Below are 27960 nucleotides of genomic sequence, written 5' to 3'. Positions count from 1 at the left end.
TTGTCGATAATATAATTATTATGCTGGTTGTTCTGACACTCCCAGCAGATGCAGAGTATACTGGCAAGACAAGTCCAGGGAGCAGTGCAAGGGAAAGGCCAACTCAGGACAGAGACAGACAGTCAGACTCAGAGAGACCTTTTGATTATTTTGCTCGCCCTCATTCTAGAGATTTTGATTTGTTTTTCCGGTACCACTCTCAACCAAACCCAAAGAATGATTGTGTGCGCACAAATGCGTTTTGCTCGTGCCCATGAATTAAGTGTGGGTGTGAACATGCACGTATGGGCAAGGGCAGGGTGGCCTGGTTACATAACTGACTCCTGACCTGAAAAAATCTCCCAGTCCGGCCCTGGTGATGAGGTATACTATCAAATGTACAGTGGCCCAAAAGGGACAACATTTTATTTGTGATTATTAATGATGAGATGTCATGAATTTGCATTTCTTGGTATGCTTAGTGGGAGTGAGGAATTGTGTGGGAGAAATAAGTGCAATGTGATGCAGATGTAAACGATGATAAATCCATTAATAATCAATTCAATTTTAATTTTCAAACCTATCTTCCTTTGGTTGTCTTTGTGAAATATGAAAACTGGCTTATGGGCTAAATCATCTGTAATGTTGAAACGTGATTAAAAAAAAACCAAATACCCTGTTGCGACTGTAAACCAGATTGGACCAAATTGCGAGGAGATATTCAACAGATGACCTTTTTGCAATCCAGCCCGATGAAGCTAAACCCAGCAAACGAGTACCTGGACTGCAAGTCAAACGACTCAAAGGTCATCGGCGCGTTTGCAACGCTGATAGCATCACTTGTTTGCAAGTTCTGCTGTGTCATTGCCAAATTAAATGTTCAGTGGGGTTGGGGGGTTCCCATTTACCGTAATTTTCGGACTATAAGTCGCACCGGAGTATAAGTCGCACCAGCCATAAAATGCCCAAAAATGTGAAAAAAAAACATATATAAGTCGCTCCGGAGTATAAGTCGCATTTTGGGGGGCAATTTATTCGACAAAATCCAACACCAAGAACAGACATGAACGAGCAACAACAGGCTAAACGATACGGTATGCTAACGTGACAAACACAAACGAGGAGCTGAGAACGGGCCTGACGTAACATTCAGTTATTTAAAAAAAACTATTACATAAATAACACGTTTATAAAACCATCTGTGTCACTCCAATTCATTAAATCCATCGATCGTCCTTTGTCAACAATGCCGTGTGCCGCGCCGCAGTTCAAATTATTCCACAGGCCCATACAACGATATATAAACTATATTTTAAATAACTATCACATAAACAACAATATTATCAAACCATTTGTGTCACTCCAAATCATTAAATCCATCGATCAAATTTCTCGTCCTTTATGTCATCCTGGTGACAGAGGTCATGTCCAGAGGATATGGCGCTTTAAAGTGTTAATTACTTTATTTGATTTTTTCTCTCTATTTTTCATGTTTTGAATATGTTCAAGATAAAGATATCAAAGCATGTGAAGTGATCAACTATACTAAAAATAACATGTGAAGTGGTCAACTATACTTGTAAGTAAGTGATGTGTTAATGATCAAGTAAAAATTTGTGAAAAAAAACATATATAAGTCGCTCCTGAGTATAAGTCGCCCCCCCACCCAAACTATGAAAAAAACCGCGACTTATAGTCCGAAAATTACGGTACTTGTTTTTGTGTCTGGTGGCCAAGATATGTAGCAAAGGAAAAATACACACTACGGAGCCAGGCGATTAAAATTGAGAATCTATACACTGTCCTCTAGCAGTAGGTTGTTTTCTTGTTTGCTGGATGCATGCGTGTGCCAATTCTTCACTGTTGAGCCGTGCCAAATTGCCTCTGTGTGTGTTGGGTGTGCAGTGTATCAGGGGAGGGGGGGAGCCCGTTGGGGTTATGGAAGGTGCAGTGTGAGGTGATGAATAGGATGCTTTTGTGCTGTCTGTAAAGCAGTGAAGGACAGAAAGGTGAGGAGGGAGATAAAGGGGAAGAAAAGAGCAGGACAGATAAAATAGCAGAGATCAGAGGCTGTGAAAAGTGGGGTGTACGGCGGGTGAGATGGAGGAGGGAGGGGGAGGAAGAACCAGCATGTGTGAGACCGACGGTGCGTTGGAGAACACTGCACTATTGTCTCCTCCGCTCGCTAAGAGACAAAGAAAGTCGGCTAATGTCGCCAATCGAGTTGGTGAAAAGAAATGGCGGGCGGAATACGGCGCTGACCTCGTGACCTCCACCTTCACACGTGAGCCAATCAATAAGCTCAGCCAAAACTGCTGCTGTGGCAACTTCCCTGCCCGCGCCAATTTGTAGCGTGAAACTCGAGTAAAGTCATGGAACTCAAGGGGAACTTGTAAAAAATTCGTTCTCATCCTTTTATTCAAAACTGGACATTAATTTATTATTTTCATCATTTCAGTCAAAGTTTTTCTCATTCACGAACATTTTGTAAAAAAAACTGGTTATAATTTTCCTTAAAAATGCAAAGCATGAAAATCGTCTTTTTTCTAAGGCTACAAATTACAGCCTTAACAAGCTAGCGCCGCCGCAGAGCCTTAATCACCGCTCGTAGGCCGTAGATCAGAGGTGGGCAATTCCGGTCCTCAAGGGCCGGTGTCCTGCATGTTTTATATGTCTCCCTGCTGCAACACACCTGATTCAAATGATCAGGATTGTTATCCAGCTTCTGCAGACCTTGCTAATTATCTGACCATTTGAATCAGGTGTGTTGCAACAGGGTGACATAGAAAACATGCAGGACACCGGCCCTCGAGGACCGGAATTGCCCACCCCTGCCGTAGATGGATGGATGCAACTGCATCATGCAACAAAACAGCTGCCCGGATAAATAAAATAATAAATACAGGGCGGGAAAAACGACCCGTCATCAGGAGAGAATTCCCAAGTTGGCGGAAAAAGTAGCAGAAAGTCGAGCGTTGCAATCTCAGCAGCAGCGGTGGGGACTGATTAAGAATCAAGTGCATTTTTATGCGCATGCTAATTAAACATTTATCAAGATTAATTAAGGCATCATGGCAACGGTGATGGAGACGTCGGCATGCCTGACACATTTTCATTTCACGTGGCCGTGCACGACTTTGCTCTGCAAATAGCTGACGTGAATGCAATGTCGCAACTTTAAAAGGCGATATGCTAATGATCCCATGTATTTTCATTCATCGTCGTGACACCTCATGGGTTGTTTCTGATGAGAATAAATAAATAAATAAAATTTGAACACATTTTGAATGGCACAGCATTACATTAGAGAGCAAGGTGGGAGGATTAGATGGTCAACTGCCTTGAAATGTGATATTTAAGAGACCTTTAAAACAAAAACAGCCGGGACCTTTCTGGGATTTTATTCTCATTTTCTCCAAACGTGGCTAGGAATATTTACAATTATTTGCCCAAAATAGTAAATCAAAATTTTTTGCAATGTTTCAATAATAAATGTATAAATACGTAAATAATATACAAATACATGAATCATTATTGTTCCTGATCAACAATCTAGGAAGAAATATTCATTTTTATTTTGTTTATTAATTCAGCTATCTGCTTTCAATCCACATGTGTATTATTGTCACAGACAAACATAGTCAGAAAATAATCGATTAATCGAAAACGATTAAAATTAATCGATTAATATTTGCTCAGTAAATTAATAGATTTTTAACTATTTTAGAGCCATTTTTTAAGCTTGAAATTGTCCAAACCCTCTGTTAACCCCTCAACAAAATTATTTTGCAGGATCTCCGTCAACAAAACTATTTTGCAGGATCTTTGTGTAAAATAGCTCTCCTAAGCATTCCCATGTAAATATGCCAGGGGTCCTCCGAGGCCATCTCAACAAAGCTTCATCTCCATCGTGCTACACGCTAAGCAGCCAAGAGAGTGGGAAGCATGGTGGCGTCCTCACCTGCTCCCTCCGAATGCATTCAGCTCATCGCCCATGCAAAAAAAAATCAAATCCCCTAAAACTTTATACGCACCAATTTGCATGTTAACAGCCAACGCCGTCTGCTCCTAAATAGCTCTGCGTTCACTCCATGCAGAAAAAGGTTCAAACTATCCCCGTGGCATCAAAGCCTAAGAAGGAGGTATGAAGCTGTGTGCTTCCATCATCACACCTCAACAGAGGGAAGGTCCACCTCTTTGTTATCATAATGAGCAAAAGCAGATGGCTCCACGCAAGGCCCACAATATGGCCGCTCTAATCCAATAGCTTGTCATTCATTTTCATTGATGTAATCAAACCATTGGAGTCCATCATATCTACTTTGCTAATACACGGATGGATGGAGCTTTATCGTGACAATGAAGACGGGTCGGTAATTACGACCTTAGACCTCGCTAATGAGACCTGTAGCCCGTGGTGCAAAATGGAACATGAGCAGACTTTAAATGTTACGCTTATTAGCAAGCGCAGGAGGTCGTCTGGCCATGCAGGGAAATACTGTAGCTGCCTTCACAAAGACAATATTGAGTGACTAATAAACAAGATGCAGAATTTGTAATATTTTATACTGTAGTGTTAATTCTCCCATTCACACCTAGAAGCAATTTATTTAATATGGATAAATTAAAAAAAAAAAAAAGGATGGAGCTGGAGTTTTTATGAAAAACAACAGATTTGAACCTTATACATGAGAACGTTGAGACGGACGTATTAAACACGAGACCACCGTGCTGCCATTCAAACACATTGAGACTTCTGCACTTGATTTTAATTGCCCTTCACTTGTACGAGCTGAATATACAAAACTTCCACTTTAAAATCCAACAGCGATAATATCATATTTTATGGCTGAAAAATTAATCAGGCTCGCCATTTATGTCTACAAACAAATAAAACCTCAGAGGAAGTGTGGAGGAAAAAAAGAATCCTAAAAACATCAACATGCTCTTAATTGTTGGCGAGATCATTTTTTAATGCAGTATGGCCCGTCGAGGACTCAAACTGAAATGGCCCCTGACAGGGAAAACTGATGTATACTTTATAAGATCTTCTAAAATATCCTCATACCTGACACATGCAGTCGGTAAACTTCCTGAATTGTAAAATTTCCGCTGTCGACATTCTACAGTTAATCATCCTAAATACAACATCGACATGAGGGATATTTGCTCCAATCTCCTCTAGAAGACCTCACAGCAGGAAGACCTCCAGAGGAGCAATTAAAGCCCAATTTCCAATCCAGATGCCCCTGATGCTTGAGCACATCTTCATCCTCCTCCTCCTCCTCGTCAGCAAGTGCAACAGTACTCACCCCCAGTTTCTTACTCCGTATCCTCACGTATCCCTGTTTGACTATGTCGTTGAAGTTGGAAGCCATGGTGGAGGGATTCCCAGCGCATGCGAGTAGGAAGGGTGGGGGGAAAAATGAAAGAAAGAAACCTTTGTCTTTTTGTCGCTTGCCTGCGTGATGCCAAACGTCTCACTCGAGGTTCTGTCCGTGAAACATCCGGTAGGAGGAGAAGCGAGCAGCGTGCAACCTGCTCCCGTGTCAGCGCTTTCACGCTGCCCGGCTTCAGCGGTGCTGTCCATTTGGGGAGGGGAGGGAGGAGAGAGAGATGGGGAGAGGTTGAGAAGGAGGGAGGGAGGGAGGCAGGGAGATACCATTTGTCAGCTGATTCATTCGAGCAGGGGCGCCCGTGTGAATACTGGACTGCACCATCTGGGACACAGAAGTGGATGGGGGGAGGGGGGCAACAGTTTAATTGTGTAATTAATTTATTTCTATTCTATCTAATCATTCTAATGTTTACGATGTATACAAAAATACATTATATATTGTTATATATTAATACATTGTATGTTGCATATATTGTATATTATATTTTGTATTCCATTTATATATATATATATATATATATATATATATATATATATATATATATATATATATATATATATATATATATATATATATTCCATTTATATATATATATATATATATAATAATATAGAATATACATTTTTAGTCTTTTAGTCTTCAGTCAAATCCATAATGAAAGGAAATATGCAAATGTACAAAAGAGCTTTGAGTTGCAGCTAATTTGTAACACGCTGCTTTGTGCTGTTCTTGCCTGTATGCATCTGAATATCATTTCCATATTTTTTGCCAGACAGGTTGCTAATAGGCAAATGCAATTTTCGACCGCCTGTGTGTGTGTGCGCACGAGCACTGTTTTTCGTTTCATTATTAGGTTGCCTTGAACTGATGTTGTTTGATTTGCCCAATAATAGAAGCAGATAGTCCAGCGCCCTATTAAATGATCACATAAATTGTGCACGAAGCAAGACGGCAAACCGTGCGGCTTCTCCAGACACAATTCTGCGGACAAGCAATCAAAAAGCACTTAAAATAAATGCGCGGAAGACAAATTTGATGTCAGTAGAGTGAGAGCCTCAGTTTGTTGAATTATGGTTTGGGAATTTTCTTGGCATTAGACAGCAGATGGCTGGGCGACTGTGTATTGATATGACAAGCTGCCATTACTTATATAGATTAAAACCCAAAAGAAGATAAATGGCTCATAGAATGGAGTGAGATAAGAAGCCGCCAGCTAGGATCAAACATCCTTTATTTATGCGCTCACATATTGCAAGGAAAGCTCGTCACAGTTTTGCTTCTCATGAAAGAGCGTCGGCTATCCTGGAGCGTGCACGCTTTCATTTATTGACGATTGGGAGGCCCACTTTTCATCGAAAAATGTGTTATCCTCACACGGACGCACTATTCCGTCAAGTATCCCAAGGTGGAACTCGGCATCTTTGTATCATTTTCACAAGGGCGGAGTAATCTGCCAGCCGCTAAACAGCTCATCACCGATAGTCGGCAAATCTCTCTGGAAGTGTCCTCAAACTTCAGATTTGTCAAGGCTGTTTTGACTCGGCAATCCTCTTTGTGCCACGCAGCCGTCTTCCGCTGAGCACCTCATCGTCTTCTCTCTCTCAAAAAAAAAAAAAAACGTCGACACTCAGTGTTGCTTTTCCAATATGGCCGCCAAAATATGACCTCTATTATAATTCAAAAACGATTTCCACCAAAACTTAACAAAATTCCACTCTAGTTCTGAGGATGCAATTTTGTCTGCTTTGTCAGGTGAAGAACTTGCACACACGGACCGCCCCGGCATATGGCCTTGACATACATGAATGACTGCCAACAATGTCGGTCGGATGTGTGAGACTCCCTCAAAAGAAGAGAGACCTTCATCAAGGTCATGCACGGAGCAGGCTAATGTGCATCATCTTGCAAAAAAACTCTCAGAAGAGTGTAAACTGCAACATAATGGAACCCTTGTCCGTTTTTTGCACGTCGTGCGATTAACTGCTGTGATTTTACGTTGTTTTTACGCTCTGTAATCTAAAACTAATTAAATATATATTGAAAGTGAGAACAAACTTAAGATAGGTAGAATGATGAGCTCTCTATTTGGCAAATATTCAAGCACAAGCCACTAAATAATGAACAAAGCGGGGTGTGACTGAGTGGGAGAGGGCATCTCGATGCCGGGTCAGCATGTTTTTTATTTTTTTATGTTGGCAGGAGGGGCGAAAGAGACATGGCTAGTGATGGTAATGTTGAATTTTTTTTTTTAGAGCAACCACCACTGGCCAGATATGCTAATAGGCACATTGGGAATTTGCTTTGATTAGATGTCAGCCTAGAGGGATAAAGGAAAAAAAAAAATAGCTGGATATGCCCATTTTGTAGAAAAGCGGGTCCTTGGTCACGCATGCTCGAAGGACCTCGGCTGGTCACACCATGTGGAACAGCTATGGTCGATCGAACTCTCCCAGGATCCACTCGTGACATGTTTGTGATTTACTTCATACAGAAAATTAAAAAAAAAGGTTGGAGGGCCTCTCTGTCCTTCAAGTTGAGGAGGGCACTGCAGTGAAACCTTCCCAAAAAAAGTATCATTATCAGTGAGAGGATCCACCTCCTGGTGGTCTTTTGTGTCCTAAATTGAGGTCTGTTCAATGTCACAGTGGCTGTGAACTCTGGGCTGTTTTTCTTGAGATTTGTTCTCCTGCTTTCGCATTTCTCGCCGAAAGAGCAGAGCTCATCACACTCGTCTCCCCATTTGGACGGAGCATGAATAGCTTCCCCGCTCCCATTAACCACCATTTTGTGCTTCCCCTCAATGTTAAAGATCATTTGCTGCCAAATGAGAGTCTGACTGCGCTTGAGCCTATTCTCACCTTTGAGGGGAAAAAAAAAAAAACAGGAGAAGCCGAGCATGACTAACATGTGCGCCCTGTAGAGGGCAACATTGTCTTCAGTGATAGATGGAGTCTGTTTAATAACTTTATAAAGCTCCAGTGTGGTCATGTGACCAGGATGCCAACGTGCTTCTTTGACTGCACACATTATTATTATTAATAATATGATGACACTAATTGCATCATCTAGCATAGAGGGCAAAAAATTATTCTGGTTTATAAAGTGCCAGGTCATCAATGCATTATTTATTTATGTATTTTAATTTTATATTTATTTATTTATATGTTTTATTTTTTATTTATATTTATTGGATTTATATCCCCCTCCGTGAGTCGTCACCTTATCGTGGTGGAGGGGTTTGCGTGTCCCTATGATCCTAGGAGCCATGTTGTCTGGGGCTTCATGCCCCTGGTAGGGTCACCCATGGCAAACGGGTCCTAGGTGAGGGGCCAGACAAAGCACGGCTCAAAAAGCCCCTTATGATGAAAAAGATATATGGACACAGATTTCCCTCGCCCGGACGCGGGTCACCGGGGCCCCCCTCTGGAGCCAGGCCTGGAGGCGGGGCTCGAAGGCGAGCGTCTGGTGGCCGGGCACAGCCCGAAAAGGAAATGTGGGTCCCCCTTCCCATGGGCTCACCACCTGTGGGAGGGGCCAAAGGGGTCGGGTGCAGTGCAAGCTGGGCGGCGGCCAAAGGCAGGGACCTTGGCGGTCTGATCCCCGGCTGCAGAAGCTGGCTCTTGGGACATGGAATGTCACCTCTCTGGCTGGAAAGGAGCCCGAGCTGGTGTGCGAGGCAGAAAAGTTCCGACTAGATATAGTCGGACTTGCCTCCACGCACAGTTTGGGTTCCGGTTCAAGCCCTCTCGAGAGGGGCTGGACTCTCTTCCACTCTGGAGTTGCCCACGGTGAAAGGCGTCGAGCAGGTGTGGGTATACCTATTGCCCCCCGGCTGGGCGCCTGCACATTGGGGTTCACCCCGGTGAACGACAGGGTAGCCTCCCTCCGCCTTCGGGTGGGGGGACGGGTCCTGACTGTTGTTTGTGTCTATGCACCAAACGGCAGCTCAGAGTACCCACCCTTCTTGGAGTCCCTGGAGGAAGTGCTGGAGAGCATGGTCCAGTCCATGGTCCTCGATCGGAAAAGGGTGGAATGCCCTCTCCGGATCGGGGATGAGATCCTGCCCCAAGCGGAGGAGTTTAAGTATCTTGGGGTCTTGTTCACGAGTGAGGGGAGGATGGAGCGCGAGATCGACAGGCGGATCGGTGCAGCGTCGGCAGTAATGCGGACTCTGTACCGGTCCGTCGTGGTAAAGAGAGAGCTGAGCCAAAAGGCAAAGCTCTCAATTTACCGGTCGATTTACGCTCCTACCCTCACCTATGGTCACGAGCTATGGGTCGTGACCGAAAGAACGAGATCCCGGATACAAGCGGCCGAAATGAGTTTTCTCCACAGGATGTCCGGGCTCTCCCTAAGAGATAGGGTGAGAAGTTCGGTCATCCGGGAGAGACTCGGAGTAGAGTCGCTGCTCCTCCACGTTGAGAGGAGCCAGATGAGGTGGCTCGGGCATCTCATCAGGATGTCTCCTGGACGCCTCCCTGGGGAGGTGTTCCGGGCATGTCCCACCGGTAGGAGACCCCGGGGACGACCCAGGACGCGCTGGAGAGACTATGTCTCTCAGCTGGCCTGGGAACGCCTTGGGATCCCCCGGGATGAACTAGATGAAGTGGCTGGGGAGAGGGAAGTCTGGGAGTCCCTCCTGAAGCTGCTGCCCCCGCGACCCGACCCCGGATAAGCGGAAGAAGATGGATGGATGGATGGATGGATTTATATCTCTTTAATTTATTCAATGCATTATTAGTCCAGTCTTGCCTTATCCTCAAAGCGTATCTATGGGAAGTAGCTTCCAAGGCAACCAAAAACTTTAAGGAGGCCCTCTAAGTGGTCATGAAATTGACTTGTAATTGGTTTTGAACAGCACTTGGTGGTGCCTTGCTGCCGTGTTGGACGCCCTCCTGAGATTTAGGCAAACACGCCCTCGTGATGCCGTTGGCTTTTGATTTCATCTGACAGGTTTAATATAAAACAGGTGATACTTTTCTCTCGTATGCGCTCTTCTAGGGATTGGCAGAAGCGCACCAGTCGGGAGCTCACTGTCCAGGTTTGGGACAAAGCGACTCTTTTACCTCCTGGGCTGGCTTCACAACGGCTCGTGTGTGAGCGTGGAAAAAAAAAAGAGTGGAACTCAAACCTCCTCTGTAAATACATAAAAGGTCAGTGTGACATCAGACTCCACGAGCAAGCACCCGCCGTGATTTTTATTTTATTTTTTTACGGTACATTGCCAGCACTTAATTTGTCTTTATATTTTGAGCTATGTGCATAAATTGTATCACAGAAAGGTATGGAAACCCAAATTTCTGGGAAAAATGAGCCGCAAATGTCAAACATCATTGATTGTGACATCGTGCAAAACCTCAGCAAAATTTACAAAACTTCAGCTCAGTCAGCATCAAGTACTAGCAGAACTAGGATATCTCAATGGGTCCACAAATTAACAAAAAAATTCAAAATAAACCAAACTCCAAATAAGTCTTCAGAAAACGAGGGAAATCTGAAGAAAAGATTTCCCCCCCAAAAACCGTAAAAGTCACTTGGCCCCTGGATGGTCCAATCATATTTCAGGGGGTGACAGTGCCCCCGTGGCCACCCCTCTAGCTCTGCCAGTGGTGTTATTTTCTGCTATGACTACAGACAGGACAATGCAAATAATTAGATCTATATTTAATTTCAGCAAAACCTATACCGTAAATTTCGGACTATAAGCCGCGACTTTTTTCTCAAATTTTGAACCCTGCGGCTTATAGTCCGGTGCGGCTTATATAGGATTTTTTCCTTGATTTTTGTGATGACTTGATCACTTTTATACACTCGTAAAAAGGCTGTGGACCGCTGTTGTGCGGCACCGCTTTGCTGGGCGGAGGGATCTATGACACGGTCACTGGGGAGAAAAGTGGTGTGTTGATCGCATGTCCATCCGCCAGGCAAATAGTGCCGTAAAATTTACACAAAGATGAGACAGAACGAGAGATCAAGACGGACAATACTGAAAGGAAGCTTTTATACACAAACCGTCATTATGGGGGGCTTATATATGATTTTTTCCGTGATTTTCGTGACGACTTGATCACTTTTATACACTCGTAAAAAGGCTGTGGACCGCTGTTGTGCGGCACCGCTTTGCTGGGCGGAGGGATATATGGACACGGTCACTGGGGAGAAGAGTGGTGTGTTGATCGCATGTCCATCCGCCAGGCAAATAGTGCCGTATAATTCACACAAAGAAGAGACAGAACGAGATCAAGACGGACATTACTGAAAGGAAGCTTTTATACACAAACCGTCATTATGGGGGACAAAAGAAATGCATATGATGCCGCTTTTAAGCTAAAGGCAGTCGATGTTGATGACATTGTGTTGCATCACCCTTTTCTTTATTTCGTGGTCCCGTCTACTCTGGAGCTATACGTGTCGCTCGCTAGTTTAATGTAATTGAGCGCTTCGTGCATGAATAAAATTAGCATGAACAGGCCCTCATCATGGAAAATGCTAGAAGAAATGCATAAAACCGACGACGAAAGAGATACTGAGAAAGTGTGTGGCAAAGGATAACTAACGCTATTCCAATCGGAAGACTTCGATGGTTTCAATGCACAGGAGGAAGATGAAGACGATGAAGCTCTTTTTTTTACTTTTACTTGTATGCTTTTTTAATCAGCCCTGTTAGTGCTGTGTTACCGTGTTGCTGCTGTGTTACCGCCGCGTCTCAGTGACTTTTACCGGTATGTTTTATTTAATCAAACCCTATTAGTGCTGTGTTACTTCCGTGTTGCTGCGGTATTACTGCCGCGTCACAGGCAGTGTTTGGAAAGAAATGTTAAGGTATGTTATTAAAACTTTAAAAAAGCTTTCTGTGTCCAGTCTTTCTTTGTTAATAACTCGCGTGCACACTTCCGTGTTGCTGCGGTACTACTGGTGCGTCACAGGCAATGTTTAGAAAGACATGTTAAAGTATGTTATTAAAACTTTAAAAAGGCTTTCTGTGTACTGTCTTTCTTTGTAAAAAACTCGTGTGCACGTGCGGCTTATAGTCCGGTGCGGCTTATATAAGAAAAAAACTAAAATATCCCCGGATTTTAGCTGGTGCGGCTTATAGTCCAGTGCGGCTTATAGTCCGGAAATTACGGTACATAAAATGCCATATGACACAGTGCTCTCATATATCCAAACTGATGTGTGGTGGTTATCTCGCTGTGCCGCATTCTTTATCTGTCTGACTGCAAAGGAGGGGGTGAGCCAAACCATTGTCAATGCACGGCCTAATGTTTATCAACACTGCATCTTCAAACTGTGCCTTTTTCTGAGCATCTCGCACGCCGCTCCAATCTTCGTTTGACATTTATTTTCCTACCCTCTACAGGCAAGAGCATGTTCAACACACAGTTCATGTGAACGCACCCTAGATGGCCTGGACCTCTTTGAACCCGGGCCCCTTTCCTTCTGTTATCTCCGGCTCGGCGCTGCCACATTCCTGGGGCGTAGTTGTTATTTTATTGTCAGCACAATCACAGCTGACCCACATCTGGAAAGATACACAGGAAGGACCCGGCTCATTTGCACAGCTGACTCAGAGAAAGTCACCCCGCCCGCTTTGTAATATTGATCCAAACCATTTGCTTAGTTATGAAGTGTCATTTAACGGCTGAGGGGGATGTAGCCAGACACTGCCGAAAGCGAGTACGTTATGTTGAGTGTGCAAAATGTTGATCAGAATCAGAATCAGAATCAGAATCAGCTTTATTGTCAATTCCTTCATGCTAGGACACACAAAGAAACCGAAATACCGTTCCCCCTATCCCACGGTGACGAGACACAGCACACGATTAACACACAAGTAAAACAACGGGGAGAGAGTTCAGGACCCCAACAGCCCGGAGATCACAAACTTCGCCAGTGGCGAGCAGTGCTGGCATCCCACAACAAAGTCCCGGCACCATTCTTCACGGATGTAGACGCACAGTCCACCTCCACGCGATGTTCCCCCTCGTACAATGGCCCGGTCCGCCCGATAGCGCGCCATCCGCTCCAGACGCACAGCAGCTACGCACTGTCCGGTCCGCAGAACTCAGCAGGCATGTTGATGTCCAGCGATCGAACGTCCGCCAGAAGAATGGAAGGCACGGCCGGGCGAGCTGGGGTGGCCGCCAGCCAGGCCCGGACGCCCAACCGGGGGAAGAATAGCAGGCGAGTCCGGCGACGCTCCAGGACGGCGCAGACCGAGCGCCTTTAATGTCCCAACTTCAACTTCAGTCTGCGGCAGCACTGGAATTGCTCCACAACGTGACATTTAAAGTGTGACATTTAAGCAGCCATAATAATGGATTTAAATTCACCTGCAAAGAATTCCGGTGATATTCCCCAAATGTTGTTCAGTCACCGGTCATCAAGTGACCGATTCATATAAGTTATATAGCTTATATAGTAATATGAAATGTCCAAAACGTCATTGAAGTGACGGACGCACTTCAAGGAGTTGATCTTAAATTTCAATGAACAGAGTGAGCAGCACCAGATTCCTGGGGGTGCACATCAGTGAGGACCTCTCCTGGTCCGCCAACACCGCATCACTGGCCAAGAAAGCTCAGCGCCGCCTGTACTTCCTGCGGAAACTCAGGCGAGCAAGTGCTCCTCCGGCCGTCATGACTACATTCTACCGTGGCACCATTGAGAGCGTCCTCTCCAGTTGTATCGCTGTCTGGGGTGGTAGTTGCACTGATTACAACGTGAAGGCCCTCCAGCGCATAGTGAACACGGCTGGTAAGATTATTGGTGCTTCACTCCCCTCCCTGAAGGACATTTACACCTCCCATCTCACCCGCAAGGCGACCACGATTGTGAGTGATGTGAGTCACCCCGCTCACTCTTTGGTCGATCTTCTGCCCTCTGGGAAGAGGTACAGGAGCCTGCGCTCTCGCACTGCCAGACTCACCAACAGCTTCATTCTCCAGGCTGTTAGGATCCTGAACTCTCTCCCCCCTTCTGTGTAGCGTCCTGTACTTTTGCGCTAAGTGTGCATACAGCAGACAGTCTGCTGTATGCACACTTGCTCCATTTTTGCTCCTCTTATTTATTGTGTTATTTGTTTATTTATTATTTATTCATCACTCTTATTTATTCATTGTTTGTGCCTTCTTGTTCTTATTTTTTTGTGTTGTTTACTTGTATGTATATTGTGTACTATGTCTTGTCACCGTGGGATAGTGGGAACGTTATTTCGATTTCTTTGTGTGTCTTGGCATGTGAAGAAATTGACAATAAAGCAGACTTTGACTTTGACTTTGATAAGTTCATAATTATGACTCAGGGAAAATGCTCCCACCCCCTTCCAAAAGTACCCACTTCATCTTTGGGTAAACACAGTCACAGTGTGGCTATGTGCATGTCATATTTCTGGATCATGAGGTGCAAAATGGGGGGGGGGGGAATTCCATCTCTGTCAAAGTTTATGTTTTGTTCACATGCCAAAGTAAAGGTTTAACAAGAATGAAAACAGTCATTACCACTGGCAAGCTTAACTTCTCACAGAGGTGTTCCCTGAACGCATCGCTACTATCTTATTCCCATCCAACCGCCGTGGCGCAGACATAGCACGTAAACAAACACGCGCATGTGTGAAGAGACCCTTTCAAGCCAATTAAAGGCAAATATATAAGCCTCAGTGTGCACAAACTCCAAAGCACATACAAAGTCTTTCTCCTCGGCTGCGAAAGCAAACTCCAGCCGAATCGGCCACTACAGGTTAATTAAAGGCCATATCATAGAAATGTGTCTTTAAACGTGTCTTAAATGTTTCTACCGAGGTAGCAGTTCTAATATCCATTGGTAGGGCATTCCAAAGCTCTGGAGCCCGAATAGAAAATGTTCTATACCAGGGGTCACCAACCTTTCTTAAACCGAGAGCTACTTCCTGGGTACTGATTGAGGCAAAGGGCTACCAGTTTGACACACACTTATAGCCAATTTCCTCAATTTAGCTTTCACTATGTGTTATTATTTTCATTTCCAGTTCACATGTAAGTGTGATTTTAACAAGAATAGCAAAATACAGTCAAACCTCGGTTTTCGACCACAATCCGTTCCAGAAGGCGGTTCGAGAAGCGAATCGGTCGAATTCCGAAACTATTTTTCCCATTACAAATAATAGAAAACATTTTAGTGCGTTCCAAGACAAGAAAACCCCCGCCTTTTTTTAAAGCATTTTTTCATTTGCGCATTTTTGTCTGATCGCGCAACTGCAGCGCACCGCCGAACGCGCGACCGTAGCGCGTCACCCACCGCGCAACTGCACCGCGCTGGTCGCATTATTGTGACAGAGCCGTCGCTGAAATTTAGAAAATATTTTTAAAGTCCTGATGTACTTTCCAGAATTTAAGTGGACCTAAGTGCGCAGGGAGCTTAGTTTTGTCCCATCGCGCAACTGCAGCGCACCGCCGAACGCGCAACCGTAGCGTGTCGCCGACCGCGCAACTGCACCGCGCTGGTCGCATTATTGGGACTGAGCCGTCGCTGAAATTTAGAAAATATTTTTAAAGTCCTGATGTACTTTCCAAAATTTAAGTGGACCTCAGTGCGCAGGGAGCTTAATTTGGTCCGATTGCGCAATCGCAGCGCGCCGGGCGCGCACTGTCGCATTGCTTTAAGAGCGTCTTTGTGTTTTAGGATGGCTTTACTGCTCCCACTTGCTTTCTTTGGAGGCATGATTAGGGGTTAATACAATCCTCAAAGTAACGAAAATACAATAAGTCAGTCGGTATCCGGGCCGCGCGGTCGGGTTTTCTCGGGTCCTCTCGGCTCATCTCGCGAGGTTCGACCTCCGAATTTTGTTCAACAACCGACGCAAACAAATCTCGAATTTTTTGTTCAAATTTTGATTTGTTCGAGAACCGGGACGTTCGGAAACCGAGGTTTGACTGTAAAATAAACAGATGCAGTTCACTGACAAGTGCCGCTATTTGAGCTCATTTTAGAACAGTCCTGCGGGCGACTCATGCGGTCCTCAGAGTCAGAGTCATAGTCAGAGTCAGTTTTATTGTCAATTCCTTCATGCTAAGACACACAAAGAAACCGAAATACCGTTCCCCCTATCCCACGGTGACGAGACACAGTACACGATTAACACACAAGTAAAACAACGGGGAGAGAGTTCAGGACCCCAACAGCCTGGAGATCACAAACTTCGCCAGTGGCGAGCAGTGCTGGCATCCCACAACAGAGTCCCGGCACCATTCGTCACGGATGTAGACGCGCAGTCCACCTACTCGTGATGTTCCCCCTCGTACAATGGCCCGGTCCGCCCGATAGCACGCCATCCGCTCCAGATGCACAGCAGCTACGCACTGTCCGGTCCGCAGAACTCAGCAGGCATGTTGATGTCCAGCGATCGAACGTTCGCCAGAAAAATGGAAGGCACGGCCGGGCGAGCTGGGTTGGCCGCCAGCCAGGCCCGGACGCCCAACCGGGGGAGGAATAGCAGGCGAGTCCGGCGACGCTCCAGGACGGAGCAGACCGAGCGCCTTTAATGTCCCCGCTTCAAAGTCCAGATCGCCACAAAACTCGCTTTCGCCGAGGTCGAGCAGAACCAGCCCGCCGCACTTGTAGCACAACCCGGTACGACGAGACGAACACACAAAACTGGCGGACAAACCCACATTAAACGACAAAACAAAACACCATTCGGGACAGAGAGAGGCCGCTGCGTGTGCACGCGCCGCCATCTTACTTACGTCCTCACGGGCGACCTGGTGGCCGCGGGCACCATGTTGGTGAGCCCTGAAATTGAACTAGACAATGCAATTCCTGTAGAAATTGCGTGTGAAGGCGAAAACGTTGAAGAACTACTTGGGGAATGCTGCAGAATGATGTTTAAAGTTGGAACGGGTTGAATTGGTTGAAAAATGTAGAAATTAGAAGGGAAAACCGAGATTTTGGAAAATTTGGTGTAAATTTCAAAATTGAAAATGTGGAATTTTTGGTAAGTGTCCCCCGCCTACTGCCCGATGACGGCTCCAGCGCTCCCGCGACCCCCGTGGGGACTAAGCGGTTCAGAAAATGGATGGATCGATGGATGGAATTTTTGGTAAGTGTGAATTTATTGAATAGGAAGGCAAAAGATGAACAGTTAAAAGTTGGAACGGGTTGAATCGGTTAAAAAATGTAGAAATTATGAGTGAAAAACGAAATTTTTGAGAATTTGGCGTAAATTTCAAAATTGAAAATTTGGAATTTTTTGGTAAATTGAAAGTTGTGGAATAGGTAAGCAAAAGATGAACAGTTGAAAGTTGGAACGGTATGAATCGGTTGAAAAATGTCGAAGTTAGAGCAAATTTTAAATCCCCTTAGAGACTGAATGGTAATGTAAAAACAAAAATTGTGCCAAAAATTTTTGAAATTTGGAGCAAAACGAAATATACGGGTTCAGACGAAATATACGTGTTCAGGAGGTTCACTTTTGGGGTTAAAATGTTGAAACGGGTTGAATCGGACAAAAATGGTAGAAGTTAGAGTAACTTCCAGTTTATTTGGGGCACTTCTGGTGTAATTTAAGGCACTTCCGGTATATTTCGGGTCACTTCCGGTTTGAAAAGGTCACTTCCGGTTCATTTAGGTCACTTCCGGTTGGATTTGGGTCACTTCCTCTTTCATTTAGGTCACTTCCGGTTTAATTTAGGGCCCTTCTGGTTTAGCATAGATCACTTCCGGTTTAAAAGGTCACTTCCGGTTTAGCTTAGGTTACGTCCGGTTTATTTGGGGTCACTTCCGGTTTACCTGAGGTCACTTCCGGTTTATTTGGGGTCATTTCCGGGTTGATTTGGCGCACTTCCAGTTCATTCTGGGTTAATTGGGGGCACTTCAGGGTCAATCCAAGATGGCTGCCATACTGGAAGTGGGGGTCAAGGGTTGAATTGTGTAAGCATAGTGGAAGTGGGGGTGAAGGGGGTGAATATGGTAAGCATAAGGTGAACAAATTGAATAAAGTTGGAATGGGTTGAATCGGTTGAAAAATGTAGAAATGAGAAGGGAAAAACTAAATTTTCGTAAAATTTGGTGTGATTTTCAAAATTCACTTCCGGTTTAAAAAGGTCACTTCCGGTTTATTTGGGGCACTTCCTGTTTGTTTGGCGTCACTTCCGGTTTAGTTTAGGTCACTTCCGGTGGGGCACTTCCGGTTTAATTTAGGTCACTTCTGGTTTAGGTGAGGTCATTACGTTTTTTTGGGGTCACTTCCGGTTTAAAAAGGTCACTACCGGTTTATTTGGGCACTTTCGGTTTAATTTAGGAAATTTTGTGGAATTTTGCGCAAATTTTAAACTTTTTAAATTTTTGAATTTGGCAATTTTGGGAATGTCGAGAATCTTTCCGAATGTGATTTGGATGTGCTGAATGATGTGAATTTCGAACTGGAACGACGTAAATGTGAAATGTTGAATGTGCCATTAAGAATGAATGGGGAAAAATTTGCCGGAAATTTGTGAATTTTGTGAAAACAGAATATTTTTGGAATGAAAAAAATGTAAGCAAGTGGAACGGAGTGAATCGGTTGAAGTATGTGAAACTAGTTAAAGTGTATGTCATGGGTCGGCAATTACTTTTGGACGTGGGCCAAAACAAATTCAGACAATGGCATCGCCATAGCTTTTTTTTGGGGGGGGTCCCTACTATTTAAATTATTAATTATTATATTATATTAAAATAAACATCATCTTACTTTTAAAATGCATTTAATTTAATTCTATTAAAAACGTTTATTTGCTTATGTTCGCTGTTTTTATGCCGCCTGCTGCGTGTCCGTCTCAACCTGCCGTACTCATACAAATATTCTTTTGGATCACGTGTGAATGATTAGCTGAACATTGCTATGCTAGTTATCGATGCAAAATGTCGTTGTCGAAAGCCTTGAAAAGAAAAATTGATTCAGAATGCAGGACCTACAAAGAAGAATGGAAGCAGAGGTATGCATTTATCCTGCCTGCATTTATTAATGCCAAGCCTACGTGTCTCATTTGCAACGAGGCTGCTGCCGTTTGCAGAGTATAACATCAGAAGACACCATGAGACAAAACATGGCCAGTTCAAAACAGCTTATCCTCCTGGGACATACATATGTGCGAGAGAATAAAATTAAAGCATTGGAGGCCGGATATGCACACAGCAACAAAATACTTGTCAGGTCACTCACCGAGCAGCAGAGGGTTACAAGTGCGTCCCTTAAAGCAGCATGGGTTCTTACCCGTCACCACAACCCATTTACGGATGCAGAGGTTTTTAAGGAAGTGATGGTGGCTGTTTTGGAGGAGCTGGTTACTGATAAGTCCATGGATGGAGTGATTGCCTCTGTGAAACAAATGCCGCTCTCAGCGAGGTCAGCTTCCCGACGCATAGAGAGCCTATCTGACGATGTGCGCGGATCAATTATGAGTGGCCTGAGTCAGGCCGATTACTTTTCCGTTGCCATTGACGGGAGTACAGACAACACTGATATCAGTCAGATGTGCATCTACGTGCAGTATTTTGATGGGAAGGAGTTCAGGGAGGAGTTGTTGGCTCTAATTCCATTAGAAGGGAACACCACTGGGGATGTTATGTTTGCCAAAGTGGAGGAATTATTTAAACACCATGCAATACCATTTGAGAAAATAAACCTCATCGTGACTGTTGGGGAGGGTAATACGCTAGATCTTGGGTGTATATAGTGTACAAGATGGTGTATCGGTCAGAATACAGGAGGCCGCAAATGACGCTGGACACAGGGAATGGCCAAAAGGTAGATGGATGGATGGACAGGTTTATTAAGCTGCAGAATTAAAGGTTTATAGAATGGCGGATTTTTTTGGTCATGAACTCGGCTTTACTTCGCTTCGACTATGACTAGCGAACTTCTACACCACCATACCGTGAACTGCTCTCTTCCGGACTGCCCTGCTCATCCGCGGAGAATGCCGCGTCACCCCATGGAGTCACGTGACATGCGGAGCGGGAACACAAGGCAGAGCCGCTGCCAACACAAACATGCACATAGAACAGCACAGCATGCAAACAATGTTACAGCCTTCTGTACAGCCGCCCCCAAATGTGCAGGGCACATTTGTTTCAAATGAAGGCTCATCAGTCTTTATGAGAGTCTTGAGTCACTTCCGATGGGAGGGCTGGTAGCACCACCAGTCGAGCTACTGGTCTGGTGTACACATGCCCTTTAATGTCGACATCAGCTGACCTTATGTGGCCATCGTCACTGCGATGGATCTTCGTCACATGACCAATAGGCCACATGGCACGGGGTAACTGTGGCTCGGTGATCATGACCACTGACTTCTCCAGGAGGTCGGGGGGGGAGGCTTGCCATTTGTGTCTTGTTTGCAATCCCGGTAGGTAATCCCTGATAAATCTTGACCAAAACTGGTCGATAAGGACTTGGGAGTGCCGCCAGCGCCTTTGGCTCAGGATTTCGCTCTTCGGGTAGACAATTTGGGGGAGTGATCCATCAGGCCGCCCCAGTAGGAGGCTATTGGGGGTCACGGGGTCGACGTCAGACAGGTCAGCGGACACATAGCCCAAAGGTTTTGAGTTGAGAATGGCCTCCACTTCCAACAGGACGGTGGAGAGGACGTCCTCATGGATAGGCTCAGTACCTAGACAGGTGCGGAGTGCAGACTTGACTGCTCGTACTTCTCTCTCCCATACTCCACCAAAGTGAGGGGCTGCTGGGGGGTTGAAGTTAAATTTGATTTTACGTTGAGCGAGTTGACTTTGTAGGGTTGGACACATACTTGTGAAGGCTTCCCGAAGCTCTTTCTCTCCTCCTTTGAAATTGGTCCCGTGGTCTGACCACAGTTCCGAGGGGGTTCCTCTTCTGGCAATGAATCGCCTCAAAGCCATCAGGAAAGCATCAGTGTCCATATTTCGTATGAGGTCCAGATGTACCGCTCTGGTGGTCAAGCACTTGAAGATGAGACCCCAGCGTTTCTCATGGCGTCGTCCAACCTTTACTAACATGGGACCGAAACAGTCCATGCCAGTGGCGTGGAAGGCAGGTTTATGCAACTGGAGGCGTGCGGTTGGGAGGTCAGCCATTTTAGGTATGGAAGGCTTGGCCCGCCAGCGCTGACAATCTGCACAGGAACGTTGATAGCGACGAACTGCTTCACGGCCGTGAATGATCCAATAGGTCCTCCGCAGCTCTGCAAAGACTCGCTCTGGCCCCGGGTGTTTAAGGTCCTGGTCATATTTCTCTATGAGCAGGCGGGTCACAGGGTGTGAGGCGTCGAGGACGATAGGGTGTGGGGTGACCTCGTTCTGGCCCTCTAGACGGCGTAACCGGCCTCCTACTCTCATTAGGTCGATGGAGGCGTCGATGACTGGCGCTAAAGTAAGGAGTCGACTCGAAGTTTTCACGGGCTTCCCTGCTGACAGCTGAGCACAATCGTCTGGAAAGGATTGCTTCTGGGCTCGTTGAAGGATGAGTACCTCAGCTTGTCGGTATTCTTCAGCGGTAGGTGAGTAAACCGAAGGGGCCTGGCCATGAAGCTCCCTTGCAGTAGCGTCCATGAGTTGCTGCCAGGTGTTGCATGTCTTGTTTTGTAGAATGGCAATGTCAGGTGAGGTGACGGTGGACCCACAGAAAGTACCTTTCCTTAATTCAGCGGCATCATCAGGTGGAATACAGTGTGGCATTTCTGGCCAGGTGGTTGGACCCTGTAGAAGGAAGGCGGGTCCTTGTGACCATAGATTGGGCTCCAACAGGGATATCAATGTCTTCCCTCTTGTCAGGTCGTCGGCAGGGTTGTTGTCTGAGTCTACATAGCGCCAAACAAGGCCTTCCGTAAGCTCCTGGATCTCAGCTACTCTTGACCCTACAAACACCTTGTATCGACAGGATTGTGAATGTAGCCAGGTGAGTACAGTGGTAGAGTCAGACCACAATACTGTGCTGTGTACTGGGAGAGCAAGCTCTTTCTTAAGGGTGGAAGCCAACTGCGCTGCTACAAGAGCCGCACACAGCTCAAGGCGAGGTACAGAATGCACACGCTTAGGGGCTATGCGGGAGCGAGCCAGAACAAAGGATAAATGTACCTTACCCTGGTTGTCTTCGGTTCGGAGGAAGGCTACAGCCCCGTAGGCCTTTTCTGAGGCGTCAGCAAAGATGTGCACTTGCCGAGTGGTCCCTTCGCGGGGGCTATCAGCAGGCGCATACGGACGTGGCATGGTAATGTCCGGCAGATGCTTGAGCTCCGCCTCCCAACAGGACCAAGCCTGTAGCAGGTCAGGAGGGAGGTTAGGATCGTCCCAACCTCGCTGCTTGTCCCACAGCTGTCTTAGGATTCAAGATTCAAGATTCAAGATTCAAGAGTTTTTATTCGCCATGTTTGAGCGTGCCAAACAAGGAATTTGACTTCGGTAAAACACACCCTCTGTTCAACATATAGGTGACTAACAACACTCAGGACATGTGAATAATGGCAAAAACAGTGTAGACAAATTCAAAAGGTGTGAAGAGCAGGATGTTATTGCACAGTAATGCCTCTGAGACTCTATGAGTGGTGTGAGTTCATCAGAGCAACAGCCTGGGGGAAGAAGCTGTCTCGGTGTCTGCTGGTTTTGGCGTACCGAGCTCTATAACGCCGTCCGGAGGGGAGTAGTTCAAACAGACTGCAACCTGGGTGAGAAGGGTCTGTAGAGATGTTCCTTGCACGTTTCCTGGTCCTGGACAGGTACAAGTCTTGGATAGAAGGGAGGTTGATTCCAATGATCTTTTCTGCAGTCCTGATTGTCCGTTGCAGTCTGTGCTTGTCTTGTTTGGAGGCTGATCCAAACCAGACAGTGATGGAGGTGCAGAGGACAGACTGGATGATGGCAGTGTAGAAGGTCTTCAGAAGCTCTCGCGGCAGGTTGAACTTCTTGAGCTGTCTCAGGAAGTACAGCCTCTGCTGGGCCTTCTTCCGGACAGAGTCTATGTGGCCGGTCCATTTCAGGTCCCGAGAGATTGTGGTTCCCAGGAACTTGAAGGTGTCTGTGGAGAGAATAGTATTACTGCGGATAGTGAGGGGTAAAAGTGGTGAAGGGTCTCGCCTGAATTCCACTGTCATCTCCACGGTCTTGAGCGGGTTCAGCTCCAGATGGTTTTGGTTGCACCAGTGGACCAGCCGCTCCACCTCCTGTCTGTACGCAGTCTCATCACCGTCCTGGATCAGTCCGATGAGAGTGGTGTCGTCTGCATACTTCAGGAGCTTCACAGGAGAGTCATCTGAGGAGAAATCGTTGGTGTAGAGAGAGAAGAGCAGTGGGGAGAGGACGCACCCCTGAGGGGCTCCAGTATTGGTGGTCCGGGTGTCAGATGTGATGCCCCCCAGCCTCACACGCTGTCTCCTGTTGGTCAGGAAGCTGGTGATCCACTGACAGGTGGGGGCAGGCACCGCAAGCTGGATGAGCTTCTGTTGGAGGATGTCAGGAGCGATGGTGTTGAACGCCGAGCTGAAGTCCACGAACAGGATCCTGGCGTACGTTCCTGGAGTGTCCAGGTGGTGCAGGATGTAGTGCAGTCCCATGTTGACCGCATCATCCACTGACCTGTTTGCCCGGTAGGCAAACTGGAGGGGGTCAAGCAGGGGGCCCGTGACCTCCTTCAGGTGGTTCAGCACTAACCTCTCGAAAGATTTCATGACCACAGATGTCAGTGCGACGGGTCTATAGTCATTCAAACCTGTGATGGCGGGCTTCTTGGCCACTGGAACGATGGTGGAGCTCTTGAAGCACGAGGGCACCTCACACAGCTCCAGAGAACGGTTGAAGATCCGTGCAAAGGTGGGCGCCAGCTGTTCAGCGCAGACTTTCAAGCAGGAAGGTGACACGCCGTCTGGGCCCGGTGCCTTCCTGGTCTTTTGTCTCTGGAACATCTGGCGCACTTCCTCCTCGCGGACCTGGAGTGCGGGCGCGGCCTCTGCAAGAGAGAGAGTGGGTGACAACGATGATAGAGGTGTGGACAGAGCAGTTGTGGGGAGAGGTGAGTATGTAGATTGTGCTGCAGGAAGTCCCGTTGTGTGGGAGGACCGATCAAACCTGCAGTAGAACTTATTCAGCTGGTTAGCAAGCCTTGGGCTCTCCACAGGACGGGGGGTTCGTTTCTTGTAGCCCGTGATGCTCTGCAGACCTTTCCACACTGTTGAGGGATCAGGATTGGCAGAGAGGTGTCTCTTCAGGTTCTCCCCGTAACACCTCTTGGCTTTCCTGACCTCTCGGTTCAGTGTGTTTCTGGTCTGCCTGAACAGGTCGCGGTCGCCGCTCCTGAAGGCCTCCTCCTTGACTTTGCGCAACCTCCTGAGGTTCGGTGTAAACCAAGGTTTGTCGTTGTTGTACGTGCAGAAGGTCTTAGTCTGCACACACAGATCCTCACAAAAACTGATGTATGATGTGACAGTGTCAGTGAGTTCATGCAAGTCTGAAGTTGCAGCTTCGAAAGCTCCCCAATCGGTGCAGTCAAAGCAGGCTTGGAGGTCCTGCCTTGACTCCACTGTCCACTTCCTCACAGTCCTCACCACAGGCTTAGAAGTTTTTAGTTTCTGCCTGTAGGCCGGGATCAGATGAACTAGACAGTGGTCCGAGAGTCCTAAAGCTGCACGAGCCGCAGAGTGGTATGCATCCTTGATCACGGTGTAGCAGTGGTCCAGAGTCTGTGCCCCTCTGGTGGGACACGTTACGTGCTGTTTGTATCTGGGGAGTTCGTGTGCGAGGTTCGCCCTGTTAAGATCACCCAGAACAATGATTAGTGAGTTTGGTAGAAGTTTCTCCATGTCTGTTACCTGGTCAGCCAGCATCTGCGTGGCTTCACTCGCACGTGCGTGTGGTGGGATGTAAACAGCCGCCATGACGATCGAGGAGAACTCCCGTGGTGAATAGAACGGCCGGCAGTTTATGAAAAGTGTTTCTAGGAGAGGGCTGCAAAACTCTTTCAACACCGTGACATCAGTACACCAACGTTCATTAATGTAGAAACAGAGACCACCTCCCTTTGATTTTCCGGAGAGCTCCGCGCTGCGATCTGCTCGCGTTAGCCTGAAGCCCGCTAGCTCCACAGCGTGGTGGGGCGTTCGTTCGCTGAGCCACGTTTCCACAAAGCACAGCGCGGCGGATCTGCTGAAGTCCGTGTTCCTTGAAGTGAGGAGCAGCAGTTCGTCCATCTTGTTCGCCAGGGAGCGGACATTCGCCAGATGAATTGACGGTAGGGCAGAACGGAACCCTCTCTGCCTCAGCCTTACGAGTGCTCCCGCTCGTTTTCCGCGCCGCCGTCGTCGTGCTAGCTTGTACAGCACCGCCGCTCCGGCTAGAATCTCCGACAAACAGTCTGAATCGAAGAGAACAGGAGAGAAAATACCAGAAGAAGACTGTCCGATGTTTAACAGCGCTTCTCTAGTAAAAGTGATCCGGGATGGACAGCAGAGGACACAGAAAACACACGAAATAAGACAAATAAACAGAGAGCGACTCACCGTGGCTGCCATCCGCGGCGCCATCATGACGTCAAATGACGGATGAGCTTGGCGCGAGTGGAGAATGGCAGCAGGTATCCCAATGGATCGTACTGTGAGGCTAGGATTCTATAAATGTTCCTCAAGGTTGGTACATCGTAAGGGACTAACCGCTGCTTGTAGCCTAGGGAGTCTGCCTGCCAGTTCCAGCTGAGGCCCAGGGTCGACTCAAACGGGTTGGACTTATCTTGGGCTAACCACAGGTCTAGACTGGTGGATCTGAGCTCTGAAGGTAGGTGGCTGAGAACATTTGGGTCGTTGCAAGCCCACTGTCGCAATTCAAAGCCGCCCGAGGCGAGGAGCTCCCTGAGCCGGTCCACCCGACCCTTTGCTTCGCTGGGTGTAGCCACACTCTGCAGGTAGTTGTCAACATAGAAACAGTGCTCCACGGAGAACCTCATGTCATCGTTTGACTTACTGGGATCCTTGACATGGCTTTGCAGGGCGTATGTCGCACAACATGGGCTACAGGTGCCATTCAAAGATCTTGGGTGGTTGTTCTACCTCTAGGTCTCTCCATAAGAATCTCAGAAGTGGGCGATCCTCAGGGAGGAGACGGACCTGGTGGAACATCCCTTTAATGTCCCCACTGACTGCAATGGGACATTCTCGGAACCTCAATAGGACCGCTAGCAGGGAGGCACCTAGAGTTGGGCCTGGTAGGAGGAACTGATTAAGGGACTGGCCCAAAAATTGATGAGAACAGTTAAAGACGAGGCGGTTCTTCCCGTTATGGGTCACGAGGTGATGGGGGATAAACCAGCTCTCCGTTGATGAGGTGTCCTCGCTAACTTCCTGCACTGCGCCTGACTCGATGAGTTTCCGCATCTCTGCTTGGTATGCTTGTCCCTGCTCAGGGTTCTTAAGGAGGCGTCTCTCAGTGCTGCGCAGCAGGGCCATAACTGATTCTTTAGGTGCTTGCAATAGGGGCATAGCCGCATGGCGTAACAGGGGAGTAGCGTATCTAAGGATGCCACTCACCTCGGTACGTACTGTCTTCGTCTCCAGCAGGGCTATGGCTTGCTGATCCTGCTTGGATCGTGTCACTTCCCTCTCTGGCCTGTAGGGGACTGTATCCACTTGCCAGAGTCTCTCCACATGCCTGTAGAGATCATCCATGGGTGGTGGAACAGAGGTGAACAGGCATTGAGCTGGGTGAGCCGGCCGCCCCGTCGACTGACACGGGCCCTGCAAGGTCCACCCCAGTCTAGTGTGGACAGCTGCTGGGCTACCATGAGGACCAAGCCTGACAGGCTCGATGGGGGTTATGAGGTGGGGCTGGTCTGAACCTATGAGAAGCAAGGGCTTTACTTCTCGGAAGGTAGGAATAGGGATTCCACGCAGGTGCTTGAACTTCCTTTGTAGGTGGCTAACTGGGTAGCTATGTGGGGCTAGATTAAGATGGCTGGCTGTAAAGGCATCAGTGATCTTAAACATGACATTAGGGTTGGTGGGGGAGGAGACCCGGAATGACACTGTATGGCCATGCAAAACTTGGATGTCCGAGCGCACTGTGCGCAGTGGGAGGTCTTCGGGAGCGCCGTTAAGGGCTAGTGACTTAGCAGCGGTGGGGAGCAGCATAGTCCTCTCAGACCCATCATCCAGTATAGCAAAGGTGCAAACTTCTGACTACCATAGTGCACGTGTACTCGCACCACCTTCAACATGACTCGGTTCCCCACATGTGGTCGGTCAAGGTAGAAGGACTCGGAGGCACAGGTAGTCAGGCAGCTTTCAGCCTTTGGAGGTGAGTCATCCTTAACTTTCTCAGGTCTTATGTTAATCTCGTGGAGAGCGAGAAGGTGCTTGCCTTGACAAAGGTTACAGGGTTTCTTGAGGTTGCACTGAGCGGCGAAGTGTTGACGGGCACAGCGCCAACACCGCTTGTGCTCCTGGATCCACCTTTTCAGCTCGTCTTTGGTGAGCTGGGCTACACCACTACACTGGCTGAGGTAGTGGTCTGTACTCTCACAATAGGCACAGTATACCTTGGACTTGTCTTTCCCTTTGACAGGTTTCTCTTTAATTAGTTTCACTGAGGGCTCCTGGCTACTATGCAGGACTGC

The 27960-nt window shown here is 47.1% G+C and overlaps 1 protein-coding gene across 1 annotated transcript in view; it reads right to left on the bottom strand.

Annotated features, from left to right (window-relative positions):
• dok6 (docking protein 6) overlaps positions 1-5562 on the bottom strand; it is a 32696-nt gene extending 27134 nt beyond the window's left edge. Inside the window, exon 1 of the mRNA XM_037279436.1 lies at positions 5292-5562. Within this exon, the coding sequence (XP_037135331.1) occupies positions 5292-5357 (66 nt within the window). The 5' untranslated portion in view covers positions 5358-5562. The remainder of the gene's footprint in view (positions 1-5291) is intronic.
• Between the last annotated feature and the right edge of the window lie 22398 nt (positions 5563-27960).

Source organism: Syngnathus acus, chromosome 20 (assembly GCF_901709675.1).
Source record: "Syngnathus acus chromosome 20, fSynAcu1.2, whole genome shotgun sequence".
Taxonomy (NCBI): domain Eukaryota; kingdom Metazoa; phylum Chordata; class Actinopteri; order Syngnathiformes; family Syngnathidae; genus Syngnathus; species Syngnathus acus.
Note: the sequence above shows the minus strand (reverse complement) of the source record. Positions and strands in the feature narration are given on the sequence as shown.